At 43.8% G+C, this 17,906-nt stretch overlaps 2 protein-coding genes across 4 annotated transcripts in view; both read left to right on the top strand.

Moving 5' to 3' along the window:
- Nucleotides 1-7,883, top strand: part of abca5 (ATP-binding cassette, sub-family A (ABC1), member 5) — a 29,808-nt gene extending 21,925 nt beyond the window's left edge. The window contains exons 29-40 of one of the 2 annotated variants that reach the window (XM_061706563.1): nt 83-200; nt 363-480; nt 1,325-1,416; nt 2,287-2,447; nt 2,871-2,946; nt 3,044-3,138; nt 4,279-4,398; nt 4,526-4,678; nt 4,828-4,907; nt 4,985-5,040; nt 5,159-5,280; nt 6,701-7,883. In XM_061706563.1, coding sequence (XP_061562547.1) covers nt 83-200; nt 363-480; nt 1,325-1,416; nt 2,287-2,447; nt 2,871-2,946; nt 3,044-3,138; nt 4,279-4,398; nt 4,526-4,678; nt 4,828-4,907; nt 4,985-5,040; nt 5,159-5,280; nt 6,701-7,022 — 1,513 coding nt within the window. In that variant the 3' untranslated portion in view covers nt 7,023-7,883. The remainder of the gene's footprint in view (nt 1-82; nt 201-362; nt 481-1,324; nt 1,417-2,286; nt 2,448-2,870; nt 2,947-3,043; nt 3,139-4,278; nt 4,399-4,525; nt 4,679-4,827; nt 4,908-4,984; nt 5,041-5,158; nt 5,281-6,700) is intronic. The other variant, XM_061706564.1, reaches the window with a different exon arrangement.
- On the top strand, nt 7,139-16,188 carry LOC133418151 (charged multivesicular body protein 6-like). Of its 2 annotated transcripts, none has more exons than XM_061706572.1 (8): nt 7,139-7,229; nt 11,113-11,222; nt 12,357-12,444; nt 12,522-12,608; nt 12,940-13,005; nt 13,991-14,071; nt 14,153-14,225; nt 14,561-16,188. In XM_061706572.1, the coding sequence occupies exons 1-8, from the start codon at nt 7,203-7,205 to the stop codon at nt 14,602-14,604; spliced, it is 576 nt and encodes a 191-aa protein (XP_061562556.1). In that variant the 5' UTR covers nt 7,139-7,202; the 3' UTR covers nt 14,605-16,188. The 2 variants fall into 2 exon arrangements, with proteins under 2 accessions (XP_061562556.1, XP_061562555.1); XM_061706571.1 differs by lacking the exon at nt 7,139-7,229 and adding an exon at nt 10,181-10,395.
- The last annotated feature ends 1,718 nt before the right edge of the window (nt 16,189-17,906 follow it).

The raw sequence follows: 17,906 nt of genomic DNA, 5'->3' as shown, positions 1-17,906 counted from the left end.
GTTTTCCTGGTTTTTGGAGCCGGGGGTGGCCCTGCATTTTATGGGCGGGGGCAAGTGTGAGCTCTGTGTGCCCGTGTCGCAGGATCGCATCCGAGGGCAGCCCGAAAGCGGAGCGCAACCCGGAGGACGGCCTGGACGAGGACGAGGACGTTCGGATGGAGAAGGCTCGTGTTAAGGAGGCGCTCGGCTCCTGCGAGGAGGTAAAAAGCGCATGGAAATCGGCGCAACAAGACCATTAAAAACCATCGTACCGTCAACCCTCGTTGACGGCAAGGGATACGTTCCTTACCCACAAGCAAAACGGGAAAACCTGCAATACAGGGACTGTATACATTTTTAGTTTTGTGTGCTTTTCCCTGTAGAAGCCGTTGCTGGTTGCCAGTAACCTGAGGAAGAAGTACAAAGGTCGCAAGGAAGGTTTGATCCACAACAAGAGCGGAAAAGTGGCCACCAAGAACATCTCCTTCTGCGTTCGTAAAGGTTGGTTGGTTTGACGTACACGTGGAACCAAGTAACTTTACCATCACGTGACCAAAATGATCACGACTGTCCGTATTATCACGATATCATTACATGAAATATACACACTTACATGCTCCAAAACGTAAAACTCAAGTCGCAGAAATGTGACAGCCCGCCAAAATTGACTATAGATGCCATAAAATGGCGGCAAAGCAATACTTTTGTCAAAATGAAACGCCTTAACTCACTTCAACATAGTTCCTTGCCACCAAGATGGTCGCCAAAGCTATGCATTTATTGTTTTGGCCTGAGCACAAAAAAATAACACAAGAAAAATACCAAATCAGCAACCCTGTGTACCTTTTGACATTTGAAATTGTAAACTGAATTTTCACACATACAAGACCACACGGAATGTCTTTAAAATGACTCATGAAAACAGTCTCAATAATGAGAGGCTTTGTTATTCATCATTCTCCTCATAATCAAATAAAAATATGAATACAATCAAATATGTTTGAAACAATGATTTCGCAATTGAATTAGATTAGAACAAAATTTAATCATAATTGTTTTTTTTTTTCCTCATCGGGCTACTGCATAAACAGATTAGTGATGATTTAAAATATAAAAGGCTAATTGTAGAAATAAGAATTCAATTACAATTTTGAGCTGACAATATTAACAAGGCCCTAATTCACCAATTGAAGCTTTTCGAGGACTTTTTCCTTAAACTGAAGCACTTCAGCCGCAAGACAGATGTTTTTACGTGAGCCTCAAGAGTGGACAGCGTCAACAATTTCATCACTATTTTGACCATCATCCTCCTCATGGTGTTCATCTTTCACGTGTCCTTCTGCAGGCGAGGTTCTCGGACTGCTGGGCCCGAACGGATCTGGCAAGAGCACCGTCATGCACATGCTGTCAGGCGATATCGAGCCCACGGCAGGACAGGTGACGAGGGTCTCTGCGCGACTCAAATGCCTCATGCTGCAACCCTGGACAGTTTTTTTTTTTTCTTATTTATACTCAAGCACTTCACCAAAGCTTCGAGTACATTCCGTAACATGAACACACACACACACACACGTACATGTGGATTTTTTTTAAATGTTCAACTCTTTAAAACTAAATATTTTAATGCAAAATAAAAATCATTGTTCATTCATTCATTCAAATTCAATAAATGGAAGTATATGTGTCTTCTGAGTTGTTTTTTGTTTTTTACTTTTTTTTTTTTAGATGTTTAATTTAAAAATATATATATTTTTTAGATGTGTATGTTTTTTATGTCAAATACAAAAAAAAAACCCAGAACATTTCATTGATTAAACAAACCAGTTTTGAAAATTAGATTTTTGGAATTTGACGGCTGACTTTGAATTTAGATGTTTTTTTTTCACACTGATTTTTTTTACGCAGAATTTTAAGATGCTGTCAGATCCAATATATGGAAGTATATCGGTTACATCTGTAAATTTAAATTTAATTTTCAATTTCACAGATTTTTTTCACCATCAAATTTTTTAGTTCTTTAAAAATGTGTCATCTAAAAAAATGCGACATTTCCAAAAATACAGTTGAAATAAAAATCTCAATTCAAAAATCATGTTGCTAAAGTACTTGAGTTGACAAGTTGTTAAAAAGTTTCATGAATGAATACTATACAATATATATTGTATAGTATTCATACAAAAATAATAGAATACAAAAAAGAATACTCAGATGGCACAGATACACTTCCATAATCATATATAAAAAGGTTGTTGTTGTTTTATTAACCAGTGACTTGTCTCCCACCGCCGACACGTCGGCCGCGCTCAGGTGCTGACGGGCGACGACTGCAGCGAGTCGGGGTCTGAGCACATGGGCTACTGCCCCCAGGTCAACCCTCTGTGGCCCCGCATCACGCTGCAGGAGCACCTGCAAATCTACGCCACTGTCAAGGGTCTGAAGGGTCCCGACGTCCCCGGGATCATTAAGCGGTGGGTCGTTTTAGGACTCCACCTGACTTTGACTTAACAAGTCTCTCCTGTTTACTTATGAAAATCTGCATTTTCAACAGTGTTCCATTTGCACAGGGGGGGGGTAGTCACATTTTGGACTTAAGTAGAAGTCTCTGGGAAAAGCACTGATTCAACGCCTGTAAGTAAAAGTAAAAAAAAAAAAAAAAAGTATGCATTCACTGCCGTAGACTGGAATTGCACTGTGGGCCGCCACTGCGTTTTTCAACAGGCAGACGTCGAGTCGGCGGCACTCACAGTGCCTTTCTGCATTGTATGTTTGTAAATAAATGATTATTTTGCCATCAAAAACCTTTTCGCAGCTGTGTTTTTGTTGTTTTTTAGTTTGTGGTGTCACGAGTGAAAAATATTAGCGTCAAAGTCACTGTTCTGTTTTTTCTCCAGTGTGGTGGACGCTCTGGAGCTGAAGGAGCACGTGCACAAGCAAGCCAAGTGTTTGTCCGCCGGACTCAAGAGAAAAGTGAGACGACAAAACAACATTAGCACACGTTCCGTTCCGCTCATTTTCACCCCGAAGAAAACTTCTTGACGTTGGCCTGTGCTTCTCCTCTGGTCAGCTGTGCTTCGCGCTGAGCATGATCGGGAACCCGCAGACGGTTTTACTGGACGAGCCGTCGTCTGGGATGGACCCCAAGTCCAAACAGCGCGTGTGGTGAGAAGTTTTGCTTTTAATTGTACTTTTACATTAGAATTAATCTACCAATGATTTCATTAAATAAGTGATATTATACTCATTGTTCTATTTTATTTATAATTAGTTGGAATTAAACAATTCATTTGGTAAAATAGCTTTTATTTCAAAAATCTAATGTTAAATTTATTTTAAAAATAATGTAATACTCAAATAATTCATTCTTTTTACATTTTTACTGTTTATAATTACTGTAATAATAATTAAAATAACAATTCATAAATACAATTTTCAAAATACATCTTAAAATTGAGTAATACTTAAATAGTTATTTTATTATTTTTAGTTATAGTTATTATTTATTATTTTTCAAATCTTACTATTTTTGTTTTAATTCAAATTAACCATCTATCCATCCATCCATTTTCTGAGCCGCTTCTCCTCACGCGGGTCGCGGGCGCGCTGGAGCCCGTCCCAGCTACCACCTGCCAATCGCAGGGCACATACAAACAAGCAACCGTTCGCACTCACATTCACACCTACGGGCAATTTAGAATTGTCAATTAACCAACCATGCATGTTTTTGGGATGTGGGAGGAAAGCGGAGTGCCCGGAGAAAAGCCACGCAGGCACGGGGAGAACATACAAACTCCACACAGGCGGGGCCGGGGATTGAACCCCGGTCCTCAGAACTGTGAGGCAGACGCTCTAACCAGTCGGCCGCCGTCTAATTAACCAGTTGTATAAAATAAGTTTTAATATAGTTTAATAATTAAATAATTAATGAATAAATAAATCTCTTTTTTGTTTTACTGTAATCATAACCATTTTTTTGAAATAAGACATGTTTTAACTATATGTAAAATAGTTGATTTTATTAATACAAATTATATTAACAATTACTTAATATAAAAAATATATATATATTTTTTTCTGCATATGTAAAATGGTTTGTTTTACCAATGTTTTCTTTTTAAATTACATTAACTTAATATCCCAATTATTTGATGAGGTGAATAAATACATTTTAACAAAGACATTTGAGTACCAAAGAAGGGAATGGGCTTTGTACGTGAATGTACTTTTTATATTTGTCCTGCCCCTTGAGTAGATGAAAAGTCAAATGATTTACCCGTGATATTTGCGCGCGTGTGTGCACAGGCGCGCCATCCGCGCCGCCTTCAGGAGGAGCCGGCGCGGCGCCGTGCTGACCACGCACTACATGGAGGAGGCGGAGGCCGTTTGCGACCGCGTCGCCATCCTGGTGTCGGGCCAGCTGAGGCGCGTCTCCCCCGCTCGTCGTCGTCTTGGCGGCCAAAGGAGACAAAGTGTCTTATGTGTGCTTCCTTCCTTCCTTCCTTCCTTCCTTCCTTCCTTCCTTCCTTCCTTCCTTCCTTGCGTCCTTCAGGTGCTTGGGCTCCATCCAGCATTTAAAGGGCAAGTACGGCCGAGGGTACGGCCTGGAGCTGAAACTCGGGGAGGAGCCGACAGAGGTCCAGCAGGGGGCGCTGCTGCACAAGGAGATCCTCGCCATCTTCCCGCATGCCTCCAGACAGGAGAGGTGACAATTACGCATCATCTGCTAGTAGCGCATTCTCACACACACACACACACACACGCGCTCGTAAATGTTGAACTCCCCTCGGATCGCGGGGTCATCGTGACGTGTGGACTCGCGTTCCCTCTGTGATTGGTCGTTTGTTGTCGCAGCTTCGCTACGCTGATGGTGTACAAAATTCCCATGGAGGACGTCGGCTCTCTGGCCAGCGCCTTCTCACAGTTGGAGCGCGGTCAGTCAACGCACACGCACACTCGCTGTGACAAGTTGTGACATCATCAAGTGAGTCGATGTCATGTTTTTGTGCAGTTAAGCAAATGTTCAAGTTTGAGGAGTACAACTTCTCGCAGTCCACTCTGGAACAGGTGAGACGTACGCGCTCTCCACTCACCACCATCATCATCATCATCACCATCATCACGTTCAAACTGGTGTCAAACTAATTTTTGTGTTGGACCGCATTGTTGGTACGGTTTCCCTCAGAGGGCCGCTATGACTGAAACCATATTTGTGTTTCATCGCCGCGGTGGATGGTCAATAGAGGGCGCTGGGGCGCCGCCCCACCGTTCCTTGAAAGACAGAAGTGAAGTCATGAAAATAAAACGGTAAAATGCAAGTATTGCAAATTATATGTATGTCTGTTTTTAGACGAGTAGGATAGAAAGTATAAAGTCAGTGATAAGTGAAATTGATTCGTTTATCTCTGGTTGTCTCATTTTATATTTAGGGTGCATCGATGTTTTCCTTCGTGCAGTCGGTCCTCGTGAAATCCAAAAGATATTGTCAAGATACGGCGTTCGATTCCAGCATCCTTTAACATTAAACAGGATTACTGTTAAAACCTCCCACCCGCCACCCATCAAGTTAACTGTAAAAAGGATTTGGTCATTATTATTATTTGTTACATTTGACAATTTGAAATTTTGATACAGATTTTAGCAAGAGGCATGGAAGTTGACGCAAATGATTTGCTTTCGCGGGGCACATCAAATGATGTGGCGGACCAAATTTGGCCCCCAGGCCTTGAGTATGTCACCTTTGCCGTAGATAGATGCCGAATTACTACTAATCAAAAATCGGAATAAAATGATTTTGAGTTCATAATGAAAGTACTTCCTTGGCACTGAGATGCCACAATTTGGTGGCAAAGTCCATCCATCCATCCATCCATTTTCTTTACTGCTTAACCTCACGCGGGTCGCGGGCGTGCTGGAGCCCATCCCAGCTGTCATCGGGCAGGAGGCGGGGTACACCCTGAACGGGTTGCCAGCCAATCGCAGGGCACATAGAAACAATCAACCATTCGCACTCACAGTCACACCTACGGGCAATTTAAAGTTGTCAATCAACCGACCATGCATGTTTTTGGGGATGCGGGAGGAAAGCGGAGGGCCCGGAGAAAAGAAACGCAGGGACGGGGAGAACATGCATACTCCACACAGGCGGGGCCGGGGATTGAACCCCGGTCCTCAGAACTGGGAGGCAGACGCCCACCGTGCCGCCTGGTGGCAAAGTCATATATATATATTTTTTTTTTGCTTTGGACTCTGCACAAAAGAACAGCAGCTGAATTTTTCAGCAAATATATAAGAGGAGAGGTTCCAAAGAACACATCTGATAATAGGTGAGGGAACACTATTTGAGTAAATTAAGTTACAAGTTTGGTCACTGAATAAAATAATAGAAATAGAATACTTTTTTTTTTTTTTTTTTTTATACATCCAGTAGTAATTCTGTTTTCCTTTTCTCTCGGAACCATTAACTCATTCCCGACTCTCGAATCACGAGAACGGGATTTTCAGTTGACATTTTCAGTTGACATTTTCGGAACGAACTAGGTTCTATACGAAAGCACCTTCGTAGCGAATCAGAAGTCTGGAACGAGTGAATGATTCCGAACGCAGCGACGGCATTCGGAATCATCCGCTCGTTCCTGACCCCTAAATCACTGCAACGGGATTTTCAGCGAATATTTTAGTGAGCTACAACAGCGGCATCCATTGGTGACTTGTGCTGCGTCCGCAGGTCTTCCTGGAGTTCGCCAAGGAGCAGGAAGGCGAGGACGATGAGGTGGGCTCGCTCAGCACCACCTTCCAGTGGCGCCGTCTGCGCCACGACCAGTCCGCGGGCGACCGCGGCGACAGCGTCGTGTGTCAGCTGTGACGTCGCTGACACAAAAAAAACACACAAAAAACAAGACTGTGTGTGTGTGCGTGTGTGTGTGTGGGGCGTCAAATCTTTAGCCCCTTTCACGTTGCCGGCCGAAGCCTTTGTGTCAAAAGCGATTGTCCCAACGAGACGCCGCAACAGCTGCGTGACTGTCCTGCATCTCGAAGTCGACGGCTGATAAAATGCCGGCTCTACTGTCACGTCTGCTGCGTCGATTTTGCAGACGGCAAAAAAGGAAGTGTAAGCTGTCCAGGATGGAAGCAACAAAGCAGAACATGTGAACGCCTTCCACATTGCCAGAGCTACACTTAAGAACGATTCACCCACTTTGTGTTGAAAGCAATTGTCACTATTCCAGATGCCGCCACAGCATCATGACGCACAGGTATGCCCTGCTTCTGGGGGTTCTGCTTGAAAGATAAATGCATGCGCTACCGATGCGACAAAGCGTCTTTTTTGGGTGCTGCCGTTGTGGTTGAGAAAGTCTTTTAAAGGGAAGAGCGAGCCGTCCGGATGCAAGCGCCAAAGCAAGGCAGATGGATAAACGCAGGTTGTACCCTTACACTAATTTTGCAAAACAGCGACACAAAAGGAGCTTTTTGTTTTGAACGATAAGTGCGCGCCGTCCAGAATCACCATCTTAGCCTACACTTGCCGACCATTTTGCCGCTGATGCGCCAGCGTGAAAGGGGCTTTTGTATTTGCGTGTTTTTCATGGGAAGAGTGAGCCGTCCTGGATGGAGGCACCAAAGCGCCACACGTGATGGCGTGTCGGGAGCGTGATCACGATGTCGCATTGTTAGTGAAGCGCCCCGCCCCGCCGTCCCTTCATTTTACACCAGCACGGACGCCGTCCCGGGCCGAGTGGGAGGCGGAAGCCGAGTCGCGTAGCGCACGCACCTGCGCGTCTCGTGCGGCACTCTTTGGGCCTTCTTTAATGCCCCCATCCGGTATTTACATTACTAACAGTCCTGAAATATTTGTTGTAATTGAGCATTTTTCCCTCTGAAATTGGTTCATTAAAATATATTTATTAGTTCTTTGTTGTAGTTATCACATTCAATGTATGAATTCATTTTGAACAATTTTATGCTTAGTTTTTTAAATGATTAAATAATTAGTCAGTAAATAATAATGAGCTAATTTATGAACTTGAACAGTAATCTTATATTTTTCAAATGATTAAATAATAGGTCAATAAATGATGATGACCCAACTAATGAACATGAGCAGTCAACGATGCACTATGTGGCTTTTCTCTTCTACAACATTATGTGTTCACTAGTCCAGGGTGGTGTCCTAAGATACGAGTTTGTTAGGGTTACTTGAAACATTGGGATCTCAAATCATCTTTCCCCATTGAAATGAATGCAAATGCCATTAATCTGTTGCGTCGTCTCCCCAAACACAACAAAAAAAATTATTTTACAGACATTTAACATTTACATTATATATATATAATGTATTTTATAAACAGTAATATTAAATAGAATGTTAAGAATTAGGCGGCACGGTGATGGACTGGTCAGAGCGTCTGCCTCACAGTTCTGAGGACCGGGGTTCAATCCCCAGCCCCGCCTGTGTGGAGTTTGCATGTTCTCCCCGCGCCTGGGTGGCTTGATGGACTGGTCAGAGCGTCTGCCTCACAGTTCTGAGGACCGGGGTTCAATCCCCAGCCCCGCCTGTGTGGAGTTTGCATGTTCTCCCCGCGCCTGGGTGGCTTTTCTCCGGGCACTCCGCTTTCCCCCCACATCCCAAAAACATGCATGCGAGGTTAATTGACAACTCTAAATAGCCCGTAGGTGTGAATGTGGGTGCGAATGGTTGTCTGTTTGTATGTGCCCTGCGATGGGCTGGCAACCAGTCCGGGGTGTGCCCCGCCCCCTGCCCGATGATAGCTGGGATGGGCTCCAGCACGCCCGCGACCCTAGTGAGGAGAAGCGGCTCAGAAAATGGATGGATGGATAAGAATTAAACCGTTTGTACATGCATGTATTCCCTTCTGCTGTTGTGTGCTGTGGCCATTAGGGGGCAGTATAGTCACTTTGCCAAACTGCTGCTTATTGCAGGGGCGGAGCCACGGGGTGGCCGCGGCCGCTGCTGCCCCCCCCCCCCCCCCCCTCACGTGTGGGCCATCGTCTGTCAAAAATATTCTAATGAAATTATCAAGGTGTAAAAATTGAAAAAACAGAACAGTAATGTAGCAGTGGTGGCGATATTAGTTGGGATCGTAATAGACGGGCTGGTAGGCGGTGATTCTTTTATTCGCTGTGTTAAGAATAAATAAATCCCTTCCTTCCTTTCTGGTCATAGTACATGCATACATAGTGACCAGGGAGTATGCAACGAGTGAGTGATGACCTAATAGCCACAAAAGGACATTCAGTGGACATTTTTAGCAATTGGGCTCTTATTCGAAGCGCAACTCTTACATTTGGAAAGTCACCAAATACAAGACCAGAAACAAGGAACATGCCTGCAAAGTTTCATGAAATCACAAATATCAACCTTTGGCCAATGAATAGCGAATGCACACACGCACAGGAACGAATGCAAGTAAAGAGCAACGTTTAGCTTGATTTTCTACAACTATAGTTCAATAGTTACAAAAGAGAAAAAAAACTGCAATGAATTCAGGATTTCTGTAATGTTTTTTGCTGACTACATTGCCAGGACCGTCAGTTTGAGGAATGGTGCTCATGCTTAAAGCAGCAAATTCGCTGCGGTGCTCACGCTATGTCCGCACGGGCCGTTTTCATCACTCGAGCAGCGCACACCTGCCTTTAATGGGCGTGGATGGTGACCTCAAGTGGACAAATAAAATATCTGCAACTTTTATAAAGTATCGCATTTTGGCATTGATTTGTATAAATAAAACTTATAAATTGATATAATTGGACCTAATGCAATTAATCATTGGTCGCTACTTCGATCCATTTTAACCTCATTAGGGTCGCGGGCGTGCTGGCGCCCATCTCGGCTGACTTCGGGCGAGGTACATGCGGACAATTTCGAGTCGTGCGAGAAAACCCACGCAGGCGAGGCCGGATTTGAACCCGCGTCCTCACAACTGTGAGGCAAATGTGCTAACCAGTCAGCCTTCAGGTCGCTACTTCACGGACTAAATTTATTTGGGTTTTCTGGAACGTAGCCCCTGCACAAACCCGTATAAATAAGTCGTATATCATACACTTGTTCCGTACGTAGTATTGATGTTGGTAGTAGCAGAATAAAATAGAAGCATCTTGTCTAGGCTAAACTGTTAATGTTAATGTTTAGTGCAGTCCATGGTTTGGTGTTTGTGGGAGTCGGTTGCAGTTGTTGTTTCGGTTCTTTTGGTCCCCGAGCGGCCTCCGTCCTACTTCCGGGTGTGGGTGTGGCCCGCTTGGCGAAAGTTAGCCAGCTAGCCGCGTCGCTAATTAGCTTTTCTCCACCCAACAAAACGACACAAATCCTCATCCGCGTGGCGGCTGTGATGCTTTGTCACGATGGGAAATCTGTTTGGGAAAAAGAAACAAAGTCGAGTGACGGAACAAGACAAGGCCGTTTTGGTAAGTCCCGAGCTGGACCTGAACCATTTAAGACTTGGTTCCCAATATTCACATACACAAAAGTCTTGTCACGTGACTTTATTTAGATAATTACTATTTGTTTTAATATTACCGTCTTTCAATTCGGCGACATGTGTTGTGAGATTTCTTGGAGTTTCTTGTGCCACTTGGTGGATGTGATGTGTTCAACTTGTTGTTTTCCGGGTTTGTGTGTAATATGTCAAAAGAAAAACACAAAAAAACGATTCCCGTGATAGAATTATTGTTTTCCTGTGCTAAATATTCAGAAACTTAGAAAGCTTTAAAACTGGTGAAAATGGACCTTGCGCAGTCTGGCCAACTTCTTACTATATCAACTTGATGTATTGTTTATGTAGTAATAACAAGTTCACCCAACACTTAGCTGTTAATAGATGAGAGATGATACCTATTTTTCATTAATTCATTCCAAAGTTAAATTAGAACATTTGACACTCAAAACAAAAATAGGAGCCGAGAATGAACAAACCCTGCATAAATTGTTCAAATCAAAATTAAGGAATAAATACAGCAGGGTCAAGAAACATTTGTAGTTTATAAAAATGGTTAAAATGAGTCAAAAATTTGAGCCAGTAACTCCGCAAGCCAGCGACGAGTCCCAAAAACTTGGATCACACTAGGCGGAATCACAGACGAACTTAGAGAAACGCTTGACGAGAACGTTTTGTGCCTTTGCAGCAACTGAAACAGCAACGAGATAAACTGAGGCAGTACCAGAAGAAGATCGGTCTGCAGCTGGAGAAGGAGCGACTTCTTGCCAAGCAGCTGCTGAAAGATGGCCGAAAAGAGTAAGTCACCCCCGAGGTGAACTGAGGACACCGTGAATAATCCCTTTCCTGCTTCCCTTGGTCCGCCTCTTAATAGCGCCACAATTACACGCGCAAACCGGTAATACGGCACGAAAACAACGCAGTGTGCCGCCAAGGTCATCAGAAGTCTGTAAAACCGACGCGTCAGACAAACGGGAATTCAACATTTTGAATTCAAACACCAACATGTTCAAACCACCGAACACAATGCGGCTCGCTTACAGCTAACGTAAAATGTGAAACGCCACAGACGGCCTAACGGAAATTAGCATAGCTCAGTGATTCGCAAAGTAGTAGTTACCACTAGTAACACTAGTGGTATGTGAAAAAAATCACTGAATTAAATGTTCAAACTGTATATAATCTTATAGTGACTTAAACTTTGGTTTTTAGTCCAATACAGTACATGTTAAGTAAAGTTCAGTTGTATTTAACTTCATTTACTGTAAGTCATTCACTCAGTAGTTTTTTTTTCTTCCTATATTTAAGGGCAGTTTTAATGTTCAAACGGCACAAGGCTTACTTAATAATATTCGAATAACATAGACGTTTTTATACATTTTTTGATGAAGTCTTGGGCCTACTATGCTACTGTATTTCAATGTTGCTCATGTTGGTGGTTCTTCAAGAACCAAGTACTGTTTTAGTTGGTACTCGGTGTAAAATAAAGTTTGACAACCACCGGCATCGATGTTATGGTAAAAATGAACTTTCATACAAGTTGAAAACATGCGGTGCAGCAACGCATACAAACAGAGCTTACAACAAAACTCGCTCACAGAAATGTATTCTCTTGCCAGTGCAGGAACGGCGGCTATTACTGGAGCTTATTTGGGGACCTTCTCTGCCTCTTCTTCTTACTGTGAATTACGCTGAATCTTTTCCAGAGGAGCTCCGGGCAGCTCGGCACGGTGTGGCAGGACGTGCTACTACACTCGAGGCGTGCGCTTGCTTGTATACACTGTAAAAAAAAAAAAAAAAACTCAACATCAAATTGTTCCCTTAAAAATGGGGGTTATTGGGGGGGGGGGCGACCGATGAAGCACAAAAACCAAACGCTACTGGCATTTCTGGAGGTCGGACTGACGCGTGGCGCTTGTGGTTCTTACTTAGCAAAGCGCTGCTCCTGCTGAAGAAGAGGCGCTATCAGGATCAGCTGTTGGACAAGACGGACAACCAAATCAGCAACCTGGAGCGCATGGTGGGTCGCCGACGGCGGGCCGGCGAGACCACCGCCTCGCCCGCCTCACCTCCTCGTCCGCCTTCCCCATGTTACAGGTTCAGGACCTCGAGTTCGCCCAGATCGAGAAGAAGGTCATCGACGGCCTCCGAGTCGGAAACGAGTGTCTGAAGAAAATGCACGAGGTAGGCCTCGACGTCATCGTTTGCTATGACTGAAACGTACCGCCGACAAAAATGGATCTCAAACGTGGACCAGAAACAGTATTAATGAATGGAACAACCCTGACTTTCCACAAGATGGCGCGAAAGTAATTGTCTTGGTTTTTCAACAAATAACAGCAGATAATCTGCAAATTTGCGAACTGAGCACAGAATTATGGAGACAAATAACAGCGATGACGTTGTGCCTGAAGCTTTTTCAGCTTCGTGACCATACACGCGCTTTTCTTCTGCCGCACTTCTTATACGGAATTTTATCGCATGGTGTATCAGCTGCACGTGTTTTCCTTTGCAGGTGATGTCCATCGAAGAAGTTGAACGCATCTTGGATGAGACGCAGGACGCCGTCGAGTACCAACGGGTAGGGCGCATGATGCACAAAACTAATGATAATAATTCATCAGGATAATTAGGGTTGGGGAAAAAATTCAAATCACTCGGCTAACTCAACTTCATAAAAAAGGTTCCTCGAAGTTCTGCCAGGACCAAAAAGTTCTGCCCGGAACCCCGTTTGCGTTGCCGGAAGCAATGTTTCGCACGGACATTTATTGCAGACGGATGCTGTGTTAGGCCACTGATAAACTTTGCCAAAAACGACCGAGGAGCCTCTGTTAGTGATTTTTAAAACACTATTAGATGTGTCTTAAATGTATGTGTAACATGATGAGTGAGCTGAATGCTAGTTAGCGATTTGTTGTTGGTTTTTGTTACCCAAAATGGTAGTCACTAGCATGCTAATGCTAACCATTTAGCAAAGGCTAGTTTGTTATCTCAAATTCTGTAATTCCTTAGACCAAGGACTCTGTACCAACATTTGAAGTTTAAGGATATAAGTCGAGCCGTCGGAAATGAGAATACATTTTTAAAATAATGTATTTTTGGGGGCGGGGCAGCAATTACTCAAGTACTTGATGAAGTATCTATAGGATCATCAATTCTAAAAAGATTTGATCAAGACTGCCCTAACAATAATAATGATAATAATAATAATATAATAATAATAATAATCATGAAGTCAGTCGGCGACAGTGCTGGCCAAAGGCCATTGGTCCCCTTGAACCATTTACACTATCGAGAGTCCAGTAATATTTATCGCATTCATTTAGTCTTTTTCACTAAAATGGCTTCATTAAATGTAATTATTTTTTAAATCTAAACTATTGTTTTATTAATTTTAAAAAGTTAATTGAAATTTTGGCGGCACGGTGGCCGACTGGTTAGAGCGTCTGCCTCACAGTTCCGATGTCCAGCGTGGGGAGAAGCGGTACAGACGATGGATGGATGGATGAAATCAATGACACATTTTTCTTTTTTTTTTTTTATTCTTGATGATGTTTTCCGCGCAGCAAATCGACGAGATGTTGTCGGGCTCGTTCTCCCAAGAGGACGAAGAAGCCGTTCTGGCCGAGCTGGAGGCCATCACTCAGGTGCATCATCATCATCACCATCATCATCGTCTTATTATTGTCATTATTATTATTATTATTATTATTATAACCGCTCTCCAGGGAGACGTCCAGCTTCCCGACGTTCCTTCGCACCGACTGCCGGACGCTCCCGAGGCCGCCGGGGACCAAGCAGGTTTGTGGGTGTTTGTGGTCCTCATCGCTCATCGGCGCCACCTACTGCTATGAGATGCTAACAAAGATCCCGGCTGACGACTCCCGCTTAACTATTAAGGGATTCTTTATATTGTCATTGCCTAGATCTGAAAAAAATCCCTTTGTACTGACTGGGGAGTCAGGAACGAGTGATTGATAGCGTTCGGACGACTCCCCAATCGCTACAAAGGGATTTTCAGTGGACTTTTTAGGAACTATCCAGGAGGCCCACTATCTAAAAATCGTCAGCAAAGAAGGAGGGAATCCTTGAATTTGCATCCAACACATCACGCGACTCATTTGCGTCTCCTTCAGCACGAGATCGTCCGAGGAAGACGGCGGAGCTGTTGGCCGCGTGACCGCCCGGGAAATGACCTTCAAATGACCTTCCGCTTCTCCACCATCTTGAACGTGGGCGACCTCGAGCCTTCGAGGAGAAACCCGCCGCGCTCGGAGATTGGCAACGGCGAAACTCGTTGTGTAACTTCCCCGTGTCGTGAGACACGGAAGCATTTCGTTATTTTTTTTAAACGTGATTTAACGTGAAACCTTTTTAATGGGAAGTGGCGTCAGTCTCCAAATAAAAGTGGACTGCAAGTTGGACATTCATGGAAGGAGATTTTCTGCAAACTGAAGTGGAGAATCCCAAATTACTTTTCCAAAAGGTCACTGTCACAAAAACAAGCAAACACACACATATGATTATTGAAATCTGTTCAAAAAAAATCGAGTTTAGCTCGTCGTGTGCACACAGTTGACACGCAATTTGTACTCAATCGTGGAATCCAAACTTTAGTCCTCAAGTCAAAATTTCTACATCAAATATAAATATACAATTGTGTATTGTAACGATAAAAAAATCATTCATTTGTAACATGAACCAATGATTTAAACCAAGAAATTTTAAAAATTAAGTGTATGCAAAATGTTATATTGTTTGTAGTTTTTTGGTTGCATTTACCATAGACATTATTTAATAAAATAAATAAATGACATTAATTCTAGTTAATTTTTGGGGTGAGAAAACGGATAAAATAATACGCCAAATTGAAAAAAATCAGTATACAGTAGTGCCTTGAGATACGAGTGAGTGGACTTCCAAGTTTTTGGGGAATGCGTTACGTCGTGCCGTGGAGCCGAACTCGCGTGAGTTAGCGCCGCGTACGCGGGGCGCCCGCTATCCTGATTTGCAGGTTAGCACGCGTGACGTTCAGTGCCGTCGACGGCTGGGGGTGATATTGCCCAACGTGGCCGCCCCCTGGGATCGGTGAAAATGGATCAATTTACCCATTTAATTCGTATTCCACAAACGTCGTATCAATCAGTACAGTTGACCTCTGCTGATTTTTTGCCACTTTTAAAAATGTTGTCTATTTTTTTACGTTTTCTTTTCAAAATGTTTCATTTTTTTCATGTTTCTTTTTCGTTTGGTTTCTTTCTTTTTGGGGAAGAAGACCCACCCCAAAAATGTTAATTGATGTTTGAACCCGGTTTATTCAATTATTTTGGTTTAAAAAAAAAAAAAAAACATTTCGAATGCACCTTTCATGAACGTCAACGATCCCCGCCAATTGGGGGCGCCTATCGAAATCCTTGTTTGGAGCCGTGGGGACATATGCAACATATTCTTGTGCCCAAAATGTTTTGTGTTTCCTTCCCCTGTAAGCAAATATTGAATGACACAAATGAATAAATACATTTTTTCGTAACTAATTTTAGGGGGCGAAACAAAAACTGTAAATGAATGCAACGAATTTTGGCGGAATCTCGATGACACGCTCGGTGGGCCCCAATAAAGGCTGGAGTTTGCTCCCCCCCCCTCCCCCCATCTAATCAATGGGTCTCATAATCTGTCAATCAACCCAACAACAAATGTGTGGAAATCTCCTTCTGTCCTTCCTTCCTGTGGATTATTTTCCTAATAAACCGTTTTTGCCATCTTGTCTCTCGCTGTTGTTGTTTGCTTTGACCACCAGGGTGCAGCAGACTTATTTTTATGTTTATTTTTTTAAACTAAATATCCCATATCCTAGTGTGCGTTGGCGGTTCAACCAGTGGAAGGGTGATATACAACTCATTTGTCCTTGTACTAGTACACAAAGCACACCAGTAGGATATTGGATGGGCAACTGTTTGTGTGACACATGCCCACTAATTGTAGTTTACTAGTCAGGTGTAATTGCCAACTAGTAGACCAAAAGTGTCACGAGGAGTGGAATAAACGTTACTAGTAAAACAGTTCTACTAGTGTGTGGAATTGTCTTACCAGTGAGGACAGGGAATATCAAATTCTCAAATGACTTCCATACGTGTAGCGGGTAGATGTCAACTAGTGCAGTTTTACCTCAGAAGTAGCCTACTTGTCACAACTAGTAGCACCATAATTCTCGCTAGTAGCACTAATAAAGCATTTTGGACCTCACTTGGACGACCAGTGAAGTGCTAGATGGAACTAGCAGAATTTTCTGTCGCAGAACGACTAGAACGCACTAGTAGAACGACTATGTTTTGCATGACATTTGTGTGCAATAGTAGAATGACTTTGTCTTACTAATATCTTTTTCCACTAGTGGCACATTTGACCTACTGGTATACTAGTAAACTACTGTGCTGCACTAGGAACGCTACTAGACTCAAATGGTAGGCATTCGCCATGCCCTAGTAGCCTCTTGTACTCTACTAATAGCTCCAAAATGTCTATTACTACTAGCACTAATAAGGCATTTTTGACCTCACCAGTACTACTAGTGAAGTGCTAGACGTTCACTGCACTAGTGCACTAGGGTGCACTCTTTTGAGCATTTAGTCCATATTCTCGTTGCATAGTAGTCGTGCTAGTAGGCTAAAAGTGGCACTAGTAGTGGAAGGAACGTAACTAGTTCTACCATTATGCTGAATTGACTCGATTACTAGTGAGGACAAAGATCATACTAGTTAGTACCTGTACTTGAAAGTGGCTCTGGAAGAAATGCTTTTCCACCCTTTGACCACTAGGGTGCAGCATACGCCGTTGTTGTTGTTTTTCACACGAATGGCGCCACTGGGCTGAGTGGATCCACGCACGCACGCGCGCGTAGGTGTGGGCGGCGCGCACGCCACCGACGCCAATGCGCTTGAATCACGCGCGTGGACGTGGAGGTCCATGCGCGCGAGTGTGCGCGTGCGTGAAATACCTCCTTCTTAAAGTCCTTCAGGTGACCTTCATCTTTTTGCCAGCAATTGTTTATTTGTTAGAATGTGACGTCAGCGCCGGTTCGCGCCAATCGCACGCGTTTGTTTTGTTCGACACTGACTTGTGCACTTAACGTCAGCTGGAGTCCGACCCAGTGTGTGTGTGTGAGTGTGTGCGTGTGTGTGTGTGTGTTGCGTATACGTGTGATTGGTCGAGGCCGAGAAGCGCGGTGACACTTGGCGGGGGCGTGGCCAGCCCCGCTGCCTTCCCCGTCGTCGTAAAAGTGAAACACGTGGACACCACGCGAGTTCCCCGCCCCCAACCCAACTTTCCTTCCACGACGCGTTTGCGCTCCAAATGCGAACACACGTCGACACGGCAAAACGGTCCGAACGTGAAATTTGTTTGAATTTGTCTTCTTTCGGCTGCTTGAGTTGGTCGTCGGCGGCTGTGACGTCGGCAGCGTCCCCCTCTCCCAGCTTCCGCGAA

This window comes from Phycodurus eques, chromosome 19 (assembly GCF_024500275.1).
Source record: "Phycodurus eques isolate BA_2022a chromosome 19, UOR_Pequ_1.1, whole genome shotgun sequence".
Lineage (NCBI taxonomy): Eukaryota > Metazoa > Chordata > Actinopteri > Syngnathiformes > Syngnathidae > Phycodurus > Phycodurus eques.
The sequence above is the reverse complement of the archived record's forward strand: the minus strand, read 5'-3'. Positions and strand labels throughout refer to the sequence as shown.